At 37.3% G+C, this 24,280-nt stretch overlaps 1 protein-coding gene across 3 annotated transcripts in view; it reads right to left on the bottom strand.

Moving 5' to 3' along the window:
• LOC143256446 (alpha-crystallin B chain-like) overlaps window positions 1-24,280 on the bottom strand; it is a 41,572-nt gene that overhangs the window by 7,053 nt on the left and 10,239 nt on the right. Inside the window, exons 1-2 of one of the 3 annotated variants that reach the window (XM_076513692.1) lie at window positions 18,837-19,031; window positions 11,626-12,016 (exon numbers count right to left, since the gene is read on the bottom strand). In XM_076513692.1, the coding sequence (XP_076369807.1) occupies window positions 11,626-11,997 (372 nt within the window). In that variant the 5' untranslated portion in view covers window positions 11,998-12,016; window positions 18,837-19,031. Of the gene's footprint in view, window positions 1-11,625; window positions 12,017-15,177; window positions 15,453-18,836; window positions 19,032-24,280 lie in introns of those variants that run through there. The other 2 variants (XM_076513691.1, XM_076513690.1) reach the window with 2 other exon arrangements.

The raw sequence follows: 24,280 nt of genomic DNA, 5'->3' as shown, positions 1-24,280 counted from the left end.
GGTGGATAGTGGTGGCTACGTGTCTTTCCGATAGTCTATCTGATTAAAATTAGGGGAGGGGGCATGTACAGATAATCTTTGTGTATAAAACTATTTTGACACTAAGTACAAAAATCGATGCTTCGCTTCAAGTTTAACAATGATCTATTAATCACACAGCCCTTAACACAATAAATTTGTTCGGTAGTGCGAGATTAATATTAGTATTACGACAATTATTAGATAACTTGTGAAACCAGTTAAGTTTGTAAAGCTCCGTAGACTAAGTGTACGGTTTCGTGCTCTATTTCATGTAATGAAGAATCTCATTTTGTACAGTTCATAGGTTTCATTGTTCTTCACACAAATGTATAGAATCAACCACTGGGAACAGGAGAAGGAGTCAGAGTGTGGGTGTTGTCTTACGTCCCAAATGGTTGAAGATAAATAAATAACACGAACCAGAGCCTCCACCCATATGGTTAGTGTTAACAAAAACCTAAGAGCTAAAAACGTTTGTTGCCTTTTCCAAGTTGTCCGGTTTCACTTAATACTAGATCTTGAAGGTTTTTATGTCACATTTCGAAAAGCAAAACCTACTCGTGTAGCAGAGGTTTTTTTTTTTTTTTTTCTCTGTATAACGAATTTATTTAAGTGCTTTTCACGTTTTATATATGAGCCGGAGTCTTTACAACAGGTGTCTGTGACTTGTTGGTGATGAATATCAACAATAAAACAAACGACTCAGAGTCCACTTATTTTAAATTATATATTAAAACAAGCCAAAAACGTGTATACAAAATGCTCATTACACTGTTGATTACCACAGTTGGATCCAAAGCTTTAAGTAATCGTCTCTTTTCGTCAAAGTTCACATAGGTGGGTTCAGTTACTTTAGAACAGAATTGACAAGACAAATTAGTCTTTTTCACTTCTCTGTTACTACAATACAATCTGTGATAATTCACTTTGTAGGTTTAGCCATAAGAGAATAAAGTGACAATTTCCAATCACGCAGTTTAGATCCATCTATCTCAGTAACTATGTCTAACTAACTGGAGCTACATTTTGTATGTGTATTTATAGCCTTAGAGAGGCTTAACATTACGCACACTACGAGATATTGTGATGCAATAACATTCAATAAAAACAACGAGATAAACGTAGAAGATTCCAGTAACATGACGTAATAAAACAACAAGCGCCAGTTAAAGAACATGAACTACATAACATATAATACGTACACAGTTACGTAAACAAATCTGTTAAAACTATGCTTCTGAAACTAACTCACGTGGCCCGGCATGGCCAAGCGTGTTAAGGCGTGCGACTCGTAACCTGAGGGTCGCGGATTCGCATCCCCGTCATTACTAGCTACCTTCCCTCTAGTCTTACACTGCTAAATTATGGACGGCTAGTACAGTTAGCTCTCGAGTAGCTTTGTGTGAAATTGAAAACAAAAGAAACTAACTCGCGCTACATAAATTATCTAAATCATAATGGTAACAATAAACTTAAACAGTCACTGCTTTGCAGTGTTAAAAACTGTATCAGTTTTGCTATTATTGTCACGATAATTTAGGTTTAGTATAAACGTTATCATTGTTATTCACACATAAAAGAAATATTTCATATGATCAACGAACAAAAGAAAAATTTTCTGGCACGTTTGGTATTTAATGTGCAAAGAACATTAAGATGGAAAAGTAAAACGAAGGCCAGATTCAGTAATCTGTGTCGTGATAAAAATACAAGGTTTTATAGAGGGTTCAATATATTATGTTCAAACGATTTTGAACATGTGAATTAGCAGTCCAAGAGACAACCATAGCCGATATAAAGTCGTAGTAGAATGAAATGCATCACAAATAAAACATGGTTTGTTGTCATATCGCAGGTAGTCTGATGACAACAGAATCTGAGTGCTTTCCTGTGCAAACTATTCAAACATTCAGGTAATGAAGATAAATTCGGATTCAGGATTTAGGGTTTCTAAATAGGGATATCTCTTGTGCTTCATGGCGTTGGAAAACAAAGAAATATGGATTAACCTGGGACACCGAGACCATCCAGATAGGAATCTGCAAACAAAATGTAACCTTTGTGGTTTCTGTTCTAATTAAAAGTTTCATTTAATATTGTTTTCACTTAAGATGTTTCCAACATCTCATGCAACACTAACTACTCAAATCAAAAACCCCTAGATTCAGGCATAGCCAACACATGTACTAATTACTCAAATCAAACACCCCTAGATTCAGCATAGCCATCCCAGATTTGTAACTGATGACCAAAAAAAGAGGATGTAGTAAGAAGCATTCGTCCCGAAATGGATTGACTATCACAACAGTAACGCCCCGCAGCTGTAAACAGAGCGAATTCAGCGACATATCGCAAACTGAACCATAAACCTTACAGCCCCCTGCTATACAATCTAATTACTTAAGAGACATTTTTAAGCTACGATCAATCGTGTGCAAAAATATGAACTAAATAACACACCGTTTATTGCTTAGTGTTAAGCAGGAAACTGTAACAATGTTATGTGAATCATCGAAGTCACCCCTCCATTCACAAAAACTATGAACCAAAGCAGAAAGTTAAAACTACGTACCACCAGAAAAATATATATATCCACAAATTTACCCGATAAACTCTTAATACATTTTGTATTTTAATAGAAATTCTGAAAAGATGGTTCTGGTGTGAAGATTTACAAAAGTCCAAACTTTAAAAACTGTGAATTTACGTAAAAGAAAAATTACGAATTAGTTATAGTTATAGGCTACTCAATAATTTAGTATTAGCCATACATGCTTGTCATTCATCTGTCTAACTAATGACATTATGTATAAAAACCTCTAGTATATTTAACTATATCTAACTAATGACATATTATGTATAGCAACCTCTAGTGTACTTAACTACTGATGGCCAGGTGGGTTAAGGCGCTCGACTCGTAATCTGAGGGTCGCGGGTTCGAATCCCCCTCATCCCAAACATACTCGCCCTTTCAGCCGTAGGGACGTTATAATGTCACACTCAATCCTACTATTCATTGGTTAAAAAAAACAGCCCAAGAGTAAGAGGTGGGTAGTGATGACTAGCTCCCTTCCCTCTAGTCTTACACTGCTAAATTAGGGACAGATAGCCCTTGTGTAGCTTTCCACAAACTTAAAACCAAATAAACGTAATTACTAGAATCTTAATTTGTACAAAAAATGTTGCATTGAGCAGAATGTGTTAGTGTTCTGTACCATTATAATATTGGATAGATACAGAAAATAATCGAGTCTGTATTTCGCGCCAAATAAAATACATGTTCGAGTTTTTCGGCCAAATATGTTCAACTTAATCAGTTTCTTTACAAACTCAGTGTTAACTTGAATAACATGATATATCATTTGGACGAACACATCAAGAGTACAAAATTCACATTATTAAAATTATATTACATGCATATAAGTTAGGAACGAAGGAAGTGGTCGCGAAGCAGCCATCTTAGTTAAAAGGTTAACAACAGTGGTTAAGCGAGCATCTACATAATTTTGTGACTGACACCAACGAGGCCCAGGTCCAGTTGTACTACTGCAAATAGTCTCAACAGCACTGCTGTTAAACACTCAACAAACGGTCTTGTTACAAAAATACAAGATTTAAGTTCCACCGATTTCATAGAATCTGTTTAATTACAAATCATGAAGTATCTTTAACTCTCACTGGAAGAGTCGACAACAATCTTCATCCAAGGCTAAAACATTAGTAAAATAGATTAGGTTAAGTAACCGTTTTGGAGTCTTAATAACTAGACCTATAAGTAACTATTTAAATATGTGAAACACAAACCACTCACTAAGTAGTTGTAGATAAGATTGGAGCTCCGAATGCTGACAGTTTGTGAATCACCAGCCTTGACTCACTCTTCTGTAGCTCTCATTGTGACAATTACAAAGGCTGGCTGCAGTTAAGCACCCACTCTATTCACGTCTGATTACCTTAATACCGCCCTATTTATAGGATATCTTTTTGACTACTAAGCCGCCTCTTAGTCGAATTGCAGATTATGCTGTTTTGTCAGCCGCTGTATTCGCATTATTTTAGTTGGACCGGTAATCTAGCTACCAAATCTTTATTAACAAAAACGTTGTTCAAGGATTGTTTGCGTGTTTAACTTCAATGGCTCTATGGCTACTTCATTTCTCAATGAAGCAAATTTTTGTGAACAGCATCCCAGAAACAATTTTGAGACTTTCTAACTTATAGCCTCCTGGTGGCTCAGTGATAAGTCACAGAGATTAAAACGCCATACATTGGGGTTCGATACCGAGATGGGTAGAATATAAATCAACGTACTGGGTGGCTCTGTGGTTGACAACAAGGAAGCAAAGTTTAACTTTTGTTTTTAGTTTTATATGTATATATGTAAAGTGGACAATTTTCACAAACAGTTCGACAAGTAGGGTAAATAAAAGTGGACAGTAATAATATAGAAAAGTCACATTTATTTTATAATGTTTTGATTATGATGAGTGTAATTTCCCTCTATTGTATTCCGAAGATAATGAGATGAGAGAACAAACATTTAAGATTCGGAAAACTATAAGGCAGTTTCATTTCTCTGAGGAGGGCGATTCGCTTATGCAATGAGTTACCATCAGTGTTAGTGGAAGTAAGCAATTTACAAAAGCGGAATCTATTAACTTGTATTAAGTTAAGTGCGGGTTTAAGTTCTCTCTTTTCCTCAGGGTAGGTGTCCAAAACCAGCGAGAAACAACCAAGTATTCTCTTGTTATCCATACCGTATGTAAGTTACTCATGTATGATAACCACAGTTAGAATTTAATTTGATGAAACTTTCAACACATCCTTTAATTTTCTATTTAATGTGGAATGAAAACACAATATTACTAAACTCTTAAAAATGTTTACCAGTGGCGTCATTATGTAGAGGCTAGAGGGAGACTCAGCCCCAGAACCCATTAATAATTTTATGTAAAATTACATGGGATACAGAGGCCACAAACATTATTAGTCTATGGGCCCAGGCCCAGCATGGCTAAACGTGTTGAGTCGTGCGACTCGTAATCTGAGGGTCGTGGGTTCGCATCCCCGTCGCGCCAAACATGCTCGCCCTCCCAGCCGTGAGGGCGTTATAAAGTGACGGTCAATCCCATTATTCGTTGGTAAAAGAGTAGCCCAAGAATTGGCGGTGGGTAGTGATGACTAGCTGCCTTCCCTCTAGTCTTACACTGCTAAATTAGGGATCGCTAGCACAGATAGCTCTCGAGTAGCTTTGTGCGAAATTCAAAAACAAACAAACAATCTATGGGCCCAAACAACCTCATACCGTCCAATGATGTTCATAACCATCTTTCACACGAGTTTTATACGAACAAACTAACATACCACTGTTCCTCTTACTAAAAAAAATAGACTAACATTTACTTTGACGGGTTCGATAACAGTCTAACCAATTATATTTATGAAATCGCTAAAAAACAGGCAAACGTTCACTGTCACGAGTTAGTTAAAAACATTTTAACCATCATTTCTACTGGTTTGTTTTCATCGGTTCAGTGAAAGACAAGCTAACTTATTTTCACGAGTTCGTTAAATGACGAGCTAACTGTTATTTTAATGGGTTTTTTAAAAGACTTATGTTATTGAAAGAAGTTAATAGAACTGTCACTCTTAAATGTAACTAAAAATAGTGGTTTGACCTTTAACAAGGGCCGCACGAGCTTCCAATCAATAACAGCGAAGTTCTATTGTCATCGAACGTCAGTATGTATACTGTCTTACAAACCACACATCATTCTTGTAATAAACCTTTACATTTCAGCTGCTCATAAACAGACAAGGAATATCAGACAGCGATCCTAAGTCACGAGAATCTGATGTTCACTCACTTCCAAGTACAGAACTGTAGATTCTAAGCCTGAGGCATCAGACACTCCTTTCAATCACGACAAATCTAACTCTTTGGACAAACTGATCTAAATCTTCCCTGACAGATAAATACAACTGTGAGAAGTTCTCTTTCTTCGTAAATGTTCATTTTTTTTACACTTAGACGAAAAATTATTCGTTTATATGCCTTCAAAATTTTTTCTGTAGAAATAATCGAATATGGTAGATCAGTGGTAAGTTTTAGAGCTTTTGATCCATGCAGTAGTAACAAAACAATATGTTGTGCAACTTCGCGCTTAACAAGAAGAAAATAAGAAATTGACGTCGTGGATCTATGTAAAATCTAATTACAAACACTGAAATTAAAACTTCCCGTCCAGAACCTAGGTCACAGTATTTGACACTGATGACGTCAGTGGATCTATGTAAAATCTATTTAGAAACACTAAGGTCAAAACTTCCTGACACTTTGCAACACGCTATTACTGTCTCTTACGGTATTTGATCCAAAGTTTTTCAACCAGCTATTACTGTCTCTTACGGTATTTGATCCAAAGTTTTTCAACCAGCTATAACTGTCTCTTACTTTCGGACGACATCCAAGAGAGAAAGATTAACTTTAGCGCTCAGAGTGAACTCTTACTGACAAATCAAATCATCAAAATAATGGCAGCCCCCAGTGGCTCAGCGCTATGTCTGCGGAGTTACAACGCTAAAAACCGGCTTTCGATACCCGTGGTGGGCAGAGCACAGATAGCCCATTGGGTAGCTTTATGCTTAATTCAAAACAACAACAACAGAATAATACCAGTGAATCAGTATTATCGTGATTGACATTTGTTTCTTGGATGAAAGTTTCACTTTTTCCATTCTCAGGCACGACGAGTTGGTCATAGTTCGAGCAACAGTAACGAAGTTAGTTGATTATTCAAGTTTAAGTTGTAGGTTACAAATTAGGTCTGCTTTCTTTTCTTTAGTATCCATTTATCTTTCGCTGAATATATTATTTTAAAGTCTTCACTGTTTGGTTTTTAAATACAGTCTTTGCTTAGGTGGTTGTAAATTTTAGTTATTGAAGGGGCTCTTATGCGCATGCTCCTTGATTTTGGTAACCAAGATTCGAGCCGTTGATCCAATATAGACCTGCCTGCAACAAGGACACTTTATATACTACCAGCGATTTTGTCTTTAAACAGGAAAACATGCGTATCCAACGTTCCGTTTGAAGATCACCCTTAGATTGACTTTAGTTTGAAAGGTAACACCAAGGTGATAGGACATTTAGGAACGTCAGATATTTTGAGGTTGTAAACTTTATTGATGTGTTCAAAAGTACTTTTAAATGTTTATAAGTTCGTCATGAAAGCAATCAGAAGAGCTGGTAAGTTTATATGCTGTATGCACTAAAATATTTATCAAATCATTTTTGTAACAGTCAGATATATTTGTGCTGAAGTGGCAGTAGAGGCCGTTGTTAAAGCAAAAGGCAGACATTCACACCTGTAACATGTTTTTGATTGTATACGTCCAACCGTTTCCTGAAATTTCGCGATGTCATTAAAGTAAATCAGAGTCATCATCATCAGAGGGACATGACCTCAGATTTTAGCTTCATAACTAATGCGTGAACCACATATCAACATTTACCTCTACACTAGGTAGGTGAACCCTTAGAACGTGCTGATTTTATTAGGTTTGTGTTTATGGCTTTGAGAGTTGCTTATTTCTCTATCTTCAGTTTTTGATTTGTTTCTTATTAGGAGACTTAACACACAATTCCCGTATAATAAATACGTCCTTCTATTACAAATATACAGTGTGATTAACTAAAAGGAAAGACAAACTCCAGTCCTGTAATGTTTACGACTTTTGCGGTAATCAACCTAAAAACACAAGAAACAATTCCTCAAACAAAGTTCTGGGTGCTGAGATCATCCTTATATCAGACTAAAACAAAGGTCTGGGTGCTGAAATCATCTTTATATCAGTTTGTTCTCGAGTTCTGACAGCTTTTCCAAAATCCCAGTATTACAAAACTGGTTGAATTCAATGTCATACGAAGGTCAACCAGTTGATCCTTGGGGAAGACTCAACATTTTTCAAAAGAGGAACAGGGCGGAGGTTCTTTACTCCAGTGTAGAAGGTCTAACACTCATTTCTACCCCACAAAGTTCCTTACGTTTTATGATTTGCCCATCTTAAATTGTTATTTTCATCTAATTTTTTTCCAAGATAGTCGTTATTAAACTGTTTATCTTCATATGCACATTTCACTGCTTATTTACATCACATCTCTACTCTCAACCCCCATCAAAACATGATCAAATCAAATATTAATTGTAAAACGTTTCAGAGGGTACAAAATCATAAAACCCCGAGTTTCCGCCTGACGCATTTCTGAAAAAGACTGATTCATGTCCAAGTGTTTACATTTTGCTCCAGAGCAACATGATGATATAAACAGTGTCTCGATCATACCATGTCCGTTATATCCCAGCCGACCTAATGAACCCTAGTGTTAGGACAATGGCCTCAGAAGTACTGGATGTTATCACACAAAGAGTGGTTAGCATATTATTACATTACTTTGCTTGTAACGTCTTTTAGTATAAACCTATGTTAGATACTGTTTAGGGGGAAAAATCTGTAAACGAGAAATTTTGAATTTCGAGCATAACTACACAAGGGTTATCTACTCTAGCCTAGCCATCCCTAATTTTACAGTGTAAGACTAGAGGGAAAGCAGCTAGTCAACATATCACACACCGCCAACTTTTGAAGAACGAAAAATTGGATTGACTAACATTATAACGTCTCCATGGCCGAAAGAGCGAGCATGTTTGGTGGGACGAGGATTCAAACCCTCGACCCTCAGATTACGAGTCAAGTGCCTTAACCACATGATCATGTCGGACCAGCATCTTGAAGACTAGTACCTGATCCTTGTTTTTTTGGCACTGTTTGTTAACGTGAATAACCCACTTTATGTCAAGGTACAGACTAAAACTTTCATTAGATTGGTTCTTGTTTACTGTTGCATAATAGATACTCACTCTTTAGACAGACTGAACTTTCTATTAGCACCATCTTGTATATGGAAAAGCAAAGTAGAAATTACATAAAAATGATAAAAACACAACACAGAACGATTCTAGCTCTTAGTAATTTAGTATTATCTAACTACCCTGCCAGTTATACGGGTCAACTTAGCAGCACACTGATACCTGCTGACTGAACTGTGATATAATTATTTGGCTAGAATAATAGTACCCTGCCAGCTAAACTGTGGTACATACACGTACTAGGTTCCATCTGGACAACATACCAGTACCCTACCAACTAAACTTTGATATACAGGTACTGAATACCATCCGGCCACAGAATAAGACTCATCACACAGTTAACCAAATCGTCTGTTAGAACAAGCGAGGTTTCTTGAAACCGGTTGGGATCTATTTTTACTCGACGTGCAAGAACTCTTTCCTCCATTACGTCTTTTCCCTGACCGTGACGGCTGGCCATGACGTCATTACTTTCTGATAGTAATAGGTATTGACTACTAGTTTCCATGACAACGCTAAAGCGACCGAAACTGTATTTGAACCTCACCAGCTTCACGAGTTTTTATTTTATATGAGAGTATAATATTAAAACATTGTTTTTTCCAAACAATTTTTACATCTCGTACAAAAAGAAAAACGTCAGAATGTCTCGGAACATTGTATACTTTATACATCGTCAGTGAATCATGTTCAAGCTCTCTAAAAACAATACCTGGTGATACTCCTGTTTGTTTATCAGACAGAGACGTTGTTCACAATGCCTGGCGATACTCCTGTTTGTTTATCAGACAGAGACGTTGTTCACAATGCCTGGCGATACTCCTGTTTGTTTATCAGACAGAGACGTTGTTCACAATGCCTGGCGATACTCCTGTTTGTTTATCAGACAGAGACGTTGTTCACAATGCCTGGCGATACTCCTGTTTGTTTATCAGACAGAGACGTTGTTCACAATGCCTGGCGATACTCCTGTTTGTTTATCAGACAGAGACGTTGTTCACAATGCCTGGCGATACTCCTGTTTGTTTATCAGACAGAGACGTTGTTCACAATGCCTGGCGATACTCCTGTTTGTTTATCAGACAGAGACGTTGTTCACAATGCCTGGCGATACTCCTGTTTGTTTATCAGACAGAGACGTTGTTCACAATGCCTGGCGATACTCCTGTTTGTTTATCAGACAGAGACGTTGTTCACAATGCCTGGCGATACTCCTGTTTGTTTATCAGACAGAGACGTTGTTCACAATGCCTGGCGATACTCCTGTTTGTTTATCAGACAGAGACGTTGTTCACAATGCCTGGCGATACTCCTGTTTGTTTATCAGACAGAGACGTTGTTCACAATGCCTGGCGATACTCCTGTTTGTTTATCAGACAGAGACGTTGTTCACAATGCCTGGCGATACTCCTGTTTGTTTATCAGACAGAGACGTTGTTCACAATGCCTGGCGATACTCCTGTTTGTTTATCAGACAGAGACGTTGTTCACAATGCCTGGCGATACTCCTGTTTGTTTATCAGACAGAGACGTTGTTCACAATGCCTGGCGATACTCCTGTTTGTTTATCAGACAGAGACGTTGTTCACAATGCCTGGCGATACTCCTGTTTGTTTATCAGACAGAGACGTCGTTCACAATGCCTGGCGATACTCCTGTTTGTTTATCAGACAGAGACGTCATTCACAATACCTGGCGATACTCCTGTTTGTTTATCAGACAGAGACGTCATTCACAATACCTGGCGATACTCCTGTTTGTTTATCAGACAGAGACGTCATTCACAATACCTGGTGATAATCCTGTTTGTTTATCAGATAAATATGTTATTTAAAGAGGAATTACGAATCACCAAAGACTTTAAACATTTATTTTACTACTTAACGTATCTGGCTGAGAATAAAGTTATTCTGGCGGTTTCTTTTCGATACTTTAACCTTTAACCGACGTTCGTGTGGAAATCAAAATCCTCGTTCGAAATCAACTTACGTAAACGTTTATTTACGAACTGGGAATGAAAGCATTACGTCATAGCCCTTTGCATCATTGCCTGGTACACTAACATCACTGGTGTATTTAATAGATGGTTAGGTACTTGGGTAAGGTTTCAGGCAAGATTTTGGTTTTAGTTTACATGCGACATATATGAACAACCTAACGAGATAATACTGCTGGTGTCAACAGTGTTTACTATGGAATTGATTACAAACACTAAGGAAAACAAAACCAACTCTGTTAGTATATATAAACGAACATTACGTTATCTTGTTTGTTGTTAATGGGTATTCCTTGTCGAGGTTCGCTCTAATTTTATCAAGTAATTTAGGTGTAAGAAGCAGTATTGTATAATTGAATTAACCCATCTTTCCTACACGGTATGGTGCAAAAGGTCATTCTGGCTTGATTAAGTCAGTAAAGACAGGTTCTGACACGTATTTTGTAATCATTCCAGGACCCAGCTACTGACCTTTTCAGGAAACTCGCTTGTCAGTAATTGTGTCAAGTCAGCTTCGTTAGTTGCATGGCTTTACGGTCTGGGATTTTAAAATATGGGGATATTGGACGAGATGTGACAGAGTCATAGTTTTCACGGTACGTACGTAACATAGCAACTGCTCGAATGTGCTATCTCGACTGAAACAGTCGCTGACTGGGCAAGAAATGGTAAGCCTACCTGTAAGCGATTGTCCACAGTCTTCACCACGATTTCCTCAGGGGCGTACTGACTTACGTCGAACCGTAACTTCAGCTCTTTACCATCTTCACCCTCGTGAATAAGAGGCGAGTCCAGCCAGGATTTAAACTCAGACTTATGCGTGGTGCCCTCATTGGTTGATTTTGACGAATGCATGGTGCTGGTTCGATGACTTTGACTGGAGGATACGGAATTTCGCTCACGGTCCATCAATTGGGACCGGAACCTGCTCATCTCTTCCTCCATCCGTTTCATCTCGGCCTCAAAACGCTCCCGGATGGAACTGAATTCTTGGTCGATGATGTGGGAATCTGTCTTACGGATGGGTACCTTCCTCTCTGAGCTGGCCATCTCTGGATCAGGAACTTCGCTGTGTGGATGAAACAATATAAAAAAGAACAACAGAAAGGAACGTTAGGTCTTTAGGGAAAACAATATGATTGGAGAAAAAAGGAACAACGAAAAGATATAACCAGACAAACATGTAAAACAAACGTAAATAATTATACGTTCTGCTAGACAAGAAAAAAAAATTACATCCTGGTAGGTGAGAAAACCAAGTGTCATATAAAAGAAAAAAATATGTTATTACATACGAGAAAAGGACAAGAAAAAATACATTCTGGCAAATAAGAAAAGGAAACGTTTACAAAAAAAATGTTTTGGCAGATAAGAATAGAGTGTTTAGAACAATAAATGATAGCAAATATTGTTTGTTTGTTTTGTGGATTTCGTGCAAAGCTACACGAGGGCTACCTGCATTAGACGTCCCTAATTTATAAGACTTGAAAAACGCAATTACTCACCACAGTCTACCGCCAACTCTTGAGCAACTCTTATCAACGAATAGTAGGATTTGCCGTAATATTATAACGCCCCCACGGCTAAAAGTGCAAGAATGTTTGTTGTGACAGGGATTCGAACCCATGAACCTTAGATTATAAGTCGAGCGCCTAACTACCTGGCCATCCTGGACCAGCAAACATTTAAATATTTTGTTTTTCGTTAGGTATAAAGCTGTTCAATGGGTTAATTGTCCTGTGCTTGCCAAACTTTTATTTTATAAACCCTCAAGCTTAGTGCCCACAGGACAAAAAAGATTGTGGCAGATAAAATCTGATTATATTTAAGATACAACGACTTCAAATATCAAACTAAGGCAGAAAAGCAGTATTATACAGCATATATTAAAACTGTGTTTTTACACACATATAAAGACACCTCTGCAAAATCAGAACAGCCACAACATGTCAGGTCTTGATATTAAATACTTTTAATTAACGCTGTCTCTTCGAGCTTAAATTTAAAGAAAGCCAAGCATTTAAAAGTGAGCAAAAACAACACGCGTCTGAATAAAAACATTCTAGCAGACAAGAAAAGCAGGTGTTTAAAGCCAACCAATCTGGTAACACATGAATGAATACGTCACAGAACTCAAACAATAAGTTTATAACGGATCTGCGTGAACCGTTCTATGAGTGATCATTGGTTGTGTGGAGAACACTTTAATAAAGTAAGGAAAGACGGAATTGAAGTACAAGGATATAATCTCATCAAAGTAAGCTATGCACCCCTAGTGAAACTAAAAACCAGCCCCGCCATTAATACAGCAAACAAACTATACCATTTTTACGAATCTATTTATAAAAATCACAACGCATTATCATTTGGGTACCCTCAAAGCTTCGATATTCTCGGCCATAAATCCAATAATACCTCAAGAGGCTCAGAGAAGTCAGGAAATTTCGGTTGGTTTAACTGGTTAACAGCACCCACCCAACTGTTGTTGTAAACCCATCCCTGCCACACGATAGTAACTTCCCAAAATACAACTTTTTACCTTACTGATTCTTGGTTAGTTTTTTTATTATTATTAGTAGTAGTAGTAGTAAGCACTTAATTATCATAATACTATATTACAAACTATATTTTTATAACTGTGGAGTTCCCTTTAATAAGGCTAGTTATTTAGAAATATTGAGCAAGTACATACATTTATTTGAGACTATAAAACCCACAAATTATCAACTAGATTATACACAGTTCAATACAATGAGGGTCCTCATATTAAATCATTTTGTATTCATCTATTTAGTTTTAAAAACAGCAAAAAAAAAGAAATCACTATAAAGCCAATCAGTAATTTGTGGTGTCTCTGTAATAGTGGTATTAACTACGTTATCAACGGTATTTCTTATGTTCTTCGCAACGACCAGTATTATGGGCAGAAGTAATTCGAAACACAAACAGTTGAAATTCTGTTTAAAAACCTGATACGACTAAACCCCTTACCGGTTGAAATTCTGTTTAAAAACCTGATACGACTGAACCCCTTACCGGTAATTCTAGGGTTACTGAAATGTCTAAAAACTATAACGGAAATAAACATTTTTCTTTCTGGTAATACGATCTTCAACATACTTATTGTTAAAACGAACTAACAGGTAACAGATATGACGAATTAATTAATTAATTACATTCCAAATCTATAAATGAAAACGGATACTTTTTACATCACAACGTTTAGTAAATGAGGATATACTAATTAAATAAATTTCAATTTAAAATAGCTACTTTTCACGAAAGATGGGCGTAAAGAAAACAATTACAAAACAAATAAATACATATTTTCTGCATGTCATTCATATATTTATAGTTAAATAAATAGAACCTTGCGATATATAAATGTAGAGGTAAATACTATACAACATTTAAAACAAAATTATAAATAATGTTTATGGTTACTCGTTTGTGTATAGAGTAATAACACGATATTGATTATGAATAATAATTATCTCAATGTACTGTGAAGTTAAAAATACATTTTATACTTCCAGAATTAAACAGTATAATATCAAACACCGCGTTCTTATTGGTCAAGAAAACCCCCATCACGAACCCATAGAAATATCGTAATATCGAGTTACATAGGCTGGCACGAGGTGAATGCCTGTAAAAACACGTGGAAGTATTACAATCATTGAATTTGTATTAAACACTGGTTTTTTTTTGCCATTTAAAAAAAAAAAAAATTTTCGCAGTTTGTTTTTGAATTTCGCGTAAAGATACATCTTTTTACCAACGAAATAGTAGGATTGACCATTACATTATAAAGTTCCCACGGCTGAAAGGGCGAGCATGTTCGGTGTGACGAGGATTCCAGCCACGACCCTCAGATTATGAGTAGAATGTCTTAACCACATTAGCTATGCCAAGCCACTTTACATAGTTCATATATTAATACTAAACTTGGATAAAACCTACAAGTTTGGTTTGAAATGTTAAAATTAAAATACTATTCTGGAGCGATTTACAAGCAAACCTGAAATTTTACACTTGTTACGACAAATGTCTTCAAATGAAACACAGATGCCACAAAGGTGATTTATGTTAGTATTTACTGTTAACATTAACAGTGAAAACCGTCTATCAACTACACTGTCCTACACATTCACTTCACATTATTTTATGCAGAAATCCAACCGAGAGGGGAAATCGTATAAATACGTGATAATAGGAATACCCACTCACCTCGTATAACGTTACTAAAGTTCAAACGAGTAACTGTTTCAAGCTCAGGTTTAATATCAAATAATCAAATCAAGATCCAATGAAATATTATTCCAGTATAACCTAGTTATAACCTCTTCAGCTTCCGGGCTGTTTTCTCACTGAGAAAAGAGCATTTTTATGGTGACGTATATACTCGTGTTGTGGATGGCTCTGGAATTATGTCAGCGCCACCTTTGCCTAAAAATTAACCACATTCACTACACGTACGATTCCTCCATGATTCAGCTTTTGACAAAACAGCGATACGCACCTCCTCTTATTATGTGGCGCATGCCCAGATCTTACCTCTGTGCAGAGTGCTGGTACTTCACAGTGCGTGTCTTTCGGTTACGTAACACTAAAATATTAAAGAAACACGAATCTAAAAATGTTTGCTCATATTTTTCCCGATATAATACTACTACTTTTTCTTGTGCGTTTTTTTTTCCCCTAAGCAAAACAAATAAAATAAATATTGATTATTAGATAGTGTCAGTGGATATCTGTTTATCGTAATGTTTTCATTTTGTTTTTTGAATTTTGTAATTTCGTGCAAAGTTACATCAGGGCTAGCTACGTATAACCTTCTCAGATTTTGAAACTGTAGATTAGATAGGAGACAGACAGTCAAAATATCCAACAACTTCTTTTCGGTTATTCTTATCTGACCGAATAGTGAGATTTGACTGTCACTCTAATAACGCACCCATAGCATCGAAGTGCTGAACGGATTTTTGTGGCAACTGGTAGAATACTACAAATCCTTGGCTTCGAAGTTCGAGCACGCTAACCATTGGGCCACGTCCTGCTCTGTAATTTTTAAAAGACTTAGATGAAAAATATGAAAGGTTTTGTTTGTTTATTTGTTTTGAATTTCGCGCAAAGCTACTCGAGGGCTATTTGCGCTAGTCGTTCCTAATTTAGCAGTGTAAGACTAGAGGGAACGCAGCTAGTCATCACCACCCACCTCCAACTCTTGGGCTACTCGTTTACCAACGAATAGTTGGATTGACCGTAGCTTTATAATACCGCTGGGAGGACGAGCATGTTTGTTGCGACCGGGATTCGTACCCGCGCCCCTCGGATTACGAGTCGAGTGTCTTAACACGCTTGGCCATGCCGGGCGAATATGAAATGTACTAATTTACAACAAACAAAGAAAAATACGTGATTGTGTTGTTTTTTTTTTAAACGACCTGTTGGCCATTGTTAAGAATACCTTAGATCAGTGGTTCCCAACCAGGGGTGCGAGATACCGTTCCAGGGGTGCGAGATAACATTTGTTTTGGCCACCTTCACCTTTATTCTTAAATAAATAATTACTGTGAGGAGTGCGAGAACATATTAAAATTTTTTAGGGGTGCGGGGCATAAAAATGGTTGGGAACCACTGCCTTAGATGAAGGATGCAGCATTTCAAATAACAAATGAATGTTTAATGAATATGTTAATATAATTTGTAGTCATTACGTTTCACCTTATACAGATTATCAAATTAACATACAACTTTGATCGTACTTTTAAGTGCATGATTCTCATGTGATGTCCTGGAACTGGTTCAAAAAGAATTATATCATTTGATAGGCCAAATTTATTTTAACTTAAGATTGGACATAGTATAGTTCTTAGAGTGGTCGTACTGTGAAGTTGGGAAATGTATGGTTCGCGACTCCTTGTCATAGAAACGCAATCCACACTTTGAGGCTGTGGGTGTGTTATATAAGAGACAGTCAAATCCTACAATCTGATCGGATATAGTCGCTTAATAGTTGTGGAAGGATACTGTTGATTAGATTTAGTTTATCACTTAATTAACAACGGCTATGCACAGATAGACCTTACGTGGCTTTATACAAATTCAGGAAACAAACCTCGAGACTGTCACGTTAATGTGGTAAAAACCGATACCTTTCGATAAAGAAAGCTCTTTGAAACGAAACTCGTTAGATTTTCTGTCTTAGAGATATCTAAGTGAGCGAGAATGTGGAAGGTGAAATCATTTTATCTCTAAATATTCCAGTAAGTTAAAAACAAAAGAAGACGTCACTGGTATAAGGTATAAACTCGAGTTTGCTGTGATTTTTTATTTATCACGTGGGTGATAGTTATTCCTGAAAAAAACTGTTTTTTTAAAGCGAATGTTTTAATTCAAAATGATCTAACGCTGTCTGAGAAGTAGTGCTTTAATTGTTAACGTTAGATCTCGGTAATTTATATTATTTCTTGAGGCAAACTAATGAAAGATAAAGATTTAAGCAGAATATAACGAAACTTCGCTTATTAATTAAAATTCGCATACGTTAATATCAAATGAAGGGAAACCACACTGAAAACTAAACGATTTTCTACTTTCAGTGATCGTGACGTAGCAACAGTGTGCAACACAATGATGGTCTTACACACGCACACGAGGCCACATTCAAGATTTCACAAAAGCCCGCGCGCAAATTGGCCCTACACCCCTCTGATTCCGCTGACTTTGGTTTCATGAAAACCCACTGCTTTGTCCAAATCTATGGCTCTCAAAAACATTATAGGAAACATATTGGGAACCAAATCGAAGGATGCGAAAGATATTCCTTTGTTTTTTATTTTGGAAACAACCAAAATGTTGCATGAGCTTGACTGCTGTAAGTGAAATAATCCACTATAACCTCGCACTCAGAGTTATTCTTTCAGCATTACAAATAAGTACACCAGAAGGCTCCCAATAAGTCATGTGCCACTGGAGTAATCAGCACAAGAACATAAGAAAAGTATTGAAGATATAGGTAAACGAGCCTAAAGTTTTACGCATTTTAAATATGGCAACTTAAGTTATTTGTTTTTATTTTTTATCAGACATTATAGACAGCAAAGCTTTAGTTTTTCTTTCGACTTACGAAGTTTGGTTGTTTTACTTTTTGTTCAATGCGTCCTATACCATCAGCTACTTCTGATAAGAACAAATATTCACATAATCTCTTGGTTGAATAGATTTACTGAGACAACTCCGGAACGGAATGCTGTGTACAACAATATTTCACTTTTGTTGTTAAGTGTTGTTACCCGTATTATTACAGTGTCACTTATCCAGTAATAGATTTACTGTTGTTATTTGTTTTCTTATGAAATACCTTTTAAAACAGTCACGAAAGTAATTTGGATGTGTACACGCTGGACCAGGCGTGTCCGTTTTGTAAGTTACTCGTACTGTCAGTTTGATTGTTTGTGTTTCTTGGCCTGTTGCCAGAAAAATGTATTATGCGCTTTTGGCTTCAGGTGCGATATAATACTGACAGTCAAATACCATTATTCAGTCCGCCCAGAGTGGCTTGGGAGTTGGCGTTGTGTATTGTTAACTAGCAGCCTTTCATTTAGTCTGTAAGTTCAAAATTATGGAAGGACATGCACAGGTAACCCTTTAATGTAGCTTTGCGCGAAAATTCTTAAATCAAATAAACAACAAGTGTATTGTGGAAGACATGTTGAAGTTCATACCTTCAGACAGGAAACTCAAATGCAAATTTAACAGTATACTTACTTGGACTAACATATACTTTAATATTTCGCGACTGCTTAATGTTCCGGTCAAGAGTTTGAAAGCCTTAAAAGGCCCAAGCAGCCTCTAAGCAAACTATTTAAAGAACAAACACTTACTTGATACGTATGCAAGATGCCAAACTATTCGCACTGCGCAACTTGCCTCCGTCTACTTAGGATGTATGTGGTCTGTGTAGTCGACTCGTTGGGCGACCGTCTGGCGTTTAAGAATCGATATCGATTGATATTGCAGGAGTGCTCTGCACGTGCACTATGTCTTCATCAGACCGCCTCTTTGTATATGTCCATTTTTTGTTGGAGGTCGATGACCGCTTCTCTACTGACCTGTGGTCTTGTTGTTGAAGGCTACACAGTTATAAGAATTTTTAACTTGACTGATTTAAAACTGGTGTCAATTTTATCGTCGTATTTAGACTAATTTATGTTTGGTTTTATTCCTGAATGGAATTAATAACTTAAAATAAATCTGTCTTTACAGCAAAGTTTTAACCCGCCCCCTATCTTAATTATACAGTTTTGTTTTTGTCTAAAATATCCCAGGAAGTGTAAGTTTTACTACATTGAACGACAATACACAAAATACTGTACTAAACCATATTAAACAGATCAGTTAGACACTGATTTAAAACGTCATGTAGAACACGTGCCCCCTAGTGGCTCGGTGGGAAGTTTGAAAGCTTATAACGCTAAAAACTAGGTTTCAATATTCGTGGTGGGCACAGCACAGATAGCTCATTGTGTAGCTTTGAGCTTAAACGAAAGTATCCTAACGGGTCAGATGACTTGTGGATCACTCGTTCATGTCTTGCATATTTAAACAGTTACTTCTCAACTACTTTGCGTTTTATTTAAATCTTTGCTCAAAATATAACTTATTTTCATTAACACAAACAAACTACCTAATTACAGATTCCAAATCTACTTAATGTATATTTAATTTACCTAGTTATTACTTGGAATATTACTTCACAAAGGTTATTGCCCCCTGCTAATACAGCGGTAAGTCTACGGATTTACAACTCTAAAATCAGGGGTTCGATTCCCCTCGGTGGGCTCAGCAGATAACTCGATGTAGCTTTGCTATAAGAAAACAACTAACCAACCAACAAACACAACTGTTATCCCTCTAGTGTAGAATTTCAAATTAAGGGACCACTTGTGCAATTAGCCCTCGTGCAGCTTTGCGCAAAATTCAGTAAACTACGACGTTGTATATTCTTGTTTTATTCTTACACAGTTACAACTCTCCTTACCTTTTACTTCTTAACTATTTTAAAGTTTACTTAAATCACAATTACAAACCTTCTTCATCGGTCACTTTCTACTTACATTATTACAGGCAAACCTTACTTCGTTACAATCTTACTTACTCCTAACTCACAAGTTTACTTATTTCTTACCTATTTACACGTTATTTTCTCTTAGTTTGAACCTTAAGTATCAATCACTTAGACGTGTCTTACATATTTACATTTTCAGATATCGATGGTTCAATGTAAACAGTAGGCCCAGCATGGCCATGTGGTTAAGGCGCTCTACCAGTAATCCGAGGGTCATGGGTTCGAATCCCCGTCACACCACACATGCTTGCCATGAGGACGTTATAATATGACGATCAATCCCACTATTCGTTGTTAAAATAATAGCCCAAGAGTTGGCGGTGGGTGATGATGACTAACTGCCTTCCATCTAGTCTTACACTGATAAATTAGGGACGGCTAGCGCACACAGCCCTCGTGTAGCTTTGCGCGAAATTCAAACCAAACCAAACTATAAACAGTTCCTGGCAGAAGTGGTAGAAGTCAATAACAAACACTAAAAAGGCCTTCTCCTAATCTACATCATAAACGTGTCTAAAAGGAGCACATCTAGAGATTTACTAGGACTAATCCAAGATGTTAAGTCTCTTGGTAAATTCAGTAAACTACGACGTTGTATATTCTTGTTTTATTCTTACACAGTTACAACTCTCTTTACCCCAAATAATTAGTGAAAAATCGTCATAGTTCTAGAGAAAAAAAAACGTAAAGCATTTGTTGAGAAAACATTTTAGACAAATTCCAAAACCTGTACATCTGATTCGTGTTCTTGTACCTTCAAGTAGACAGAATCTGCTAACTTTGGTACATGAGTGGTCATTGGCTTGGGTAAAAAGGTGGGAGGGCAAGTGGGACATTACTGTCCAAAAAAAATGTCAGAGTCTTAGTATTTTGTTCCCTAATGATAAACTGAAAACCTTGCTTGATGGCGTTTTCTGTTGCCATGTGAGTGTAAAACTAGAAAAGAATTGTACAGAAGTAGGTGTGGTCTTCTGGACTGAGGAGACATTATACAATGAATGATACAGTAGCCTACGTTTAAAGGTGGACTCCCATTCTAACGGTTTGTACCCCAGGAAAAGTACAAACGATTCTAGATGTATGAAAAGTCAATTTCACCTGCGTGGATGGGATTTGAAAACCAAGGAACAGATTGGCTGTCCAGCGTCCTGTGAAGCGGATAGACAGAGTTTACATTCTTACCATGCACATTGTGCCAGCTTATGGTTATGTCGTGGTATCTGGTACAATTAATTTAGATTATTACTAAACACATTGTGCCAGCTTGTGGTTAAGTAGAAGTATTAGTAATCTGGTGAAGAGGTCTTTTGGAGGTAGCTTGGTTTAGGTTTAGTTTACACGCATACTTTGTATTTGAATCTATGTAGCTTAAGATATTTAGCACTTCGGATTTATTATTTTCTAGTGATATAGATTAATATATAACAAATGTTCAGTAAAATTCCATAAAAAGCTGAGAATTTGACTTTTTTTAAAGTAAGATATAAAGGAAGAGAGAGAAAAATGTACTTTTTAACTTAATTTATTTTTACTGTTTATTCATTTGTCCAAGTAAAAGCATATTTCATACAAAATCTTTCTTTTGTTTGTTTACTCCAGTGACTCATTCGTCACTGTAGTGCACAGTGCTGCCATCTGGACAGCTGGGAGATCCTTCTGACATGAGAGAGTCGAGCATGTTTTCAGTTACGACTAGTAAAGTTCCACAGGAATGAGTCACATTGTGTAGCAGAGATGAACTGTAGTAAAGTCATCGGAGCAGAATAGTTTGGTTTGGTTTGGTTTTTTGGAATTTCGCACAAAGCTACTCGAGGGCTATCTGTGCTAGCCGTCCCTAATTTAGCAGTGTAAGACTAGAGGGAAGGCAGCTAGTCATTACCACCCACCGCCAACTCTTGGGCTACTCTTGTACCAACGAATAGTGGGATTGACCGTCACATTATAACGCCCCCACGGCTGGGAGGCGAGAATGTTTTGGCACGACGCGGGCGCGAACCCGCGACCCTCGGATTACGAGTCGCACGCCTTACGCGCTAGGCCATGCCAGGCCGAGCAGAATAGAAAAGGTAAAGAACATTTCGAAGAGGCAGGTGATATTTTCCCTCAACATATTTTTGAATTTGTTTTTTTCTTCAGCTTAAAACAGAATATTAAATGCTGAAGATGGATGATCTTGTGGTCTTAAAGCCAGATGGATATAAATCTACTTACAGTTACGACAGAAAGTGTTCGTACCCCTGCGTCCCGAGTATTTGTTTACTCATAACTTAAAAAGTATCACGATTAGGCTAATAGACGTATAGTATATTATAAATATTATACTAACACACATCTGCATAAATTGTTATCTAAATTAAACGATGAATAAACTGTTTATAAACAAATAACCAAACATAGGAGGAGCAGAAAGTGTTCGTACATTTCAAAACGTGTGAAAAAACTGATATTCCCGTAAAAATGTTGTTTAGTTTGGCGAATAAACTACATTATACCATTCTAGAACTAGACACTTGGTTCATAATTATTGGAATTTAGCCAGCAAAAAATGTACTTCCGGCAATTTAGGACCGTCTCCGTCATTATCTGCTTGGTCATCATGGCGAACAGGAAACAACTGTCCAGTGATTTAAAAAAACCGAACTATTGTAAAATACAAGTTTCGTGTGTCTCTTTCCGGTATTGCTACACAACTTAATGTGCCGAAATCTACTGTTTAAAGCATAATTGCCAAGTTTAAGCTTACAGGATCAACTGCTAACCTCCCTCGTTCCGGACGCTCCACCAAACTTCCAGAGAGAACCAACAGGAAGGTTCTCAGAGGAGTTGGTAGGAACCATCGTTTAACACGTAATGACATACAGAAACTGGTAAGGAAAACTGGGGTAGAAGTAAGCACCTCTACAGTTACGAACATGTTACGTTCTTCTGGGTTCAAAGCATGCCGTCCTCGTAGAACTCCATATTTAAAGCCTGTTCATTTAGAAGCACGATTGAGGTAAGCAAGAAAGCATGTAGATAAACCCTTTACCTATTGGAAGAGTATTCTTTGGTCAGACGAGAATAAAATCGAGCTTTTCGGCCACAATGATGTTCGCAATATTTTCCGTAAGAAGGAGGAACGAAATCCTCCAGAGAACACTGTCCCTACAGTTAAACACGGAGGTGGCTCGATCATGCTATGAGATTCCTTCAGCTTTTCTGGTGTAGGCAGTCTTCACCGCGTCAACGGAATCATGTAAAAAGAAGAGTATGTTGATATATTAGACACTTATATCAAGAATAATGCTCGGAACTTGCGGCTTGGGCGTCGTTGGATCTTCCAGCACGACAATGAATCTAGGCACACATCAAAATATGTGCAATCCTGGTTGCAGAGGAATCATATAAGCGTTCTGGAGTGGCCATCGCAGCCACCCGGTCTCAACCCAATTGAAAACGTTTGGCATGAGTTGAAGACCAGGGTTCATCAGCGTCATTCGAAAAACTTGCAAGAGTTGGAGGCCTTCTGTAAAGAAGAATGGAAGAAAATACCAGTCGAGTTCTGTCAAACGATCATGAAGGGCTGTGAGAAGAGATTTCACCAAGTAATTCACCTGAAAGGCTACACAACTGACCATTAAAGTGGACGCACGAACACTTTCTGCCCCTCCTGTGTTTGGTTATTTGTTTATAAACAGTTTGTTTGTCGTTCAATATACATAAAACTTTATGTAGATGTGTATTAGTATAATATTTATAATATACTATACTTTCATTATCCTACTCGCGATGCTTTTTACGTTATGAGAAAAAACTACTCACAACGAAGGGGTACGAACACTTTCTGTCGTGACTGTAAGTGACTAAACTAATAAAACTTATTCAACGATCCCTAATCTCCAACACTTGACGTCTACCTACATAATAGAACATTACCCTTACTTCTCCCAGAAAGAAAGAAAAAACCACTCAGAACTGGAATAAATATTTCAAAACATATTCCATGATGCCTAAAATGAACAACTACCTTTGCAGCCTTGATTACGTCTCTTCATCTAATGGCCCGGCATGGCCAAGCGTGTTAAGGCGTTCGACTCGTAATCCGAGGGTCGCGGGTTCGAATCCCGGTCGCACCAAACATGCTCGTCTTCCTAGCCGTGGGGCGTTATAATGTACGGTCAATCCCACTATTCGTTACCTTTATATATATAATTAAAAGGG

The sequence above is a fragment of the Tachypleus tridentatus genome, chromosome 7 (assembly GCF_004210375.1).
Source record: "Tachypleus tridentatus isolate NWPU-2018 chromosome 7, ASM421037v1, whole genome shotgun sequence".
Taxonomy (NCBI): Eukaryota; Metazoa; Arthropoda; class Merostomata; order Xiphosura; family Limulidae; genus Tachypleus; species Tachypleus tridentatus.
This window is presented reverse-complemented; position numbering and strand designations above follow the sequence as displayed.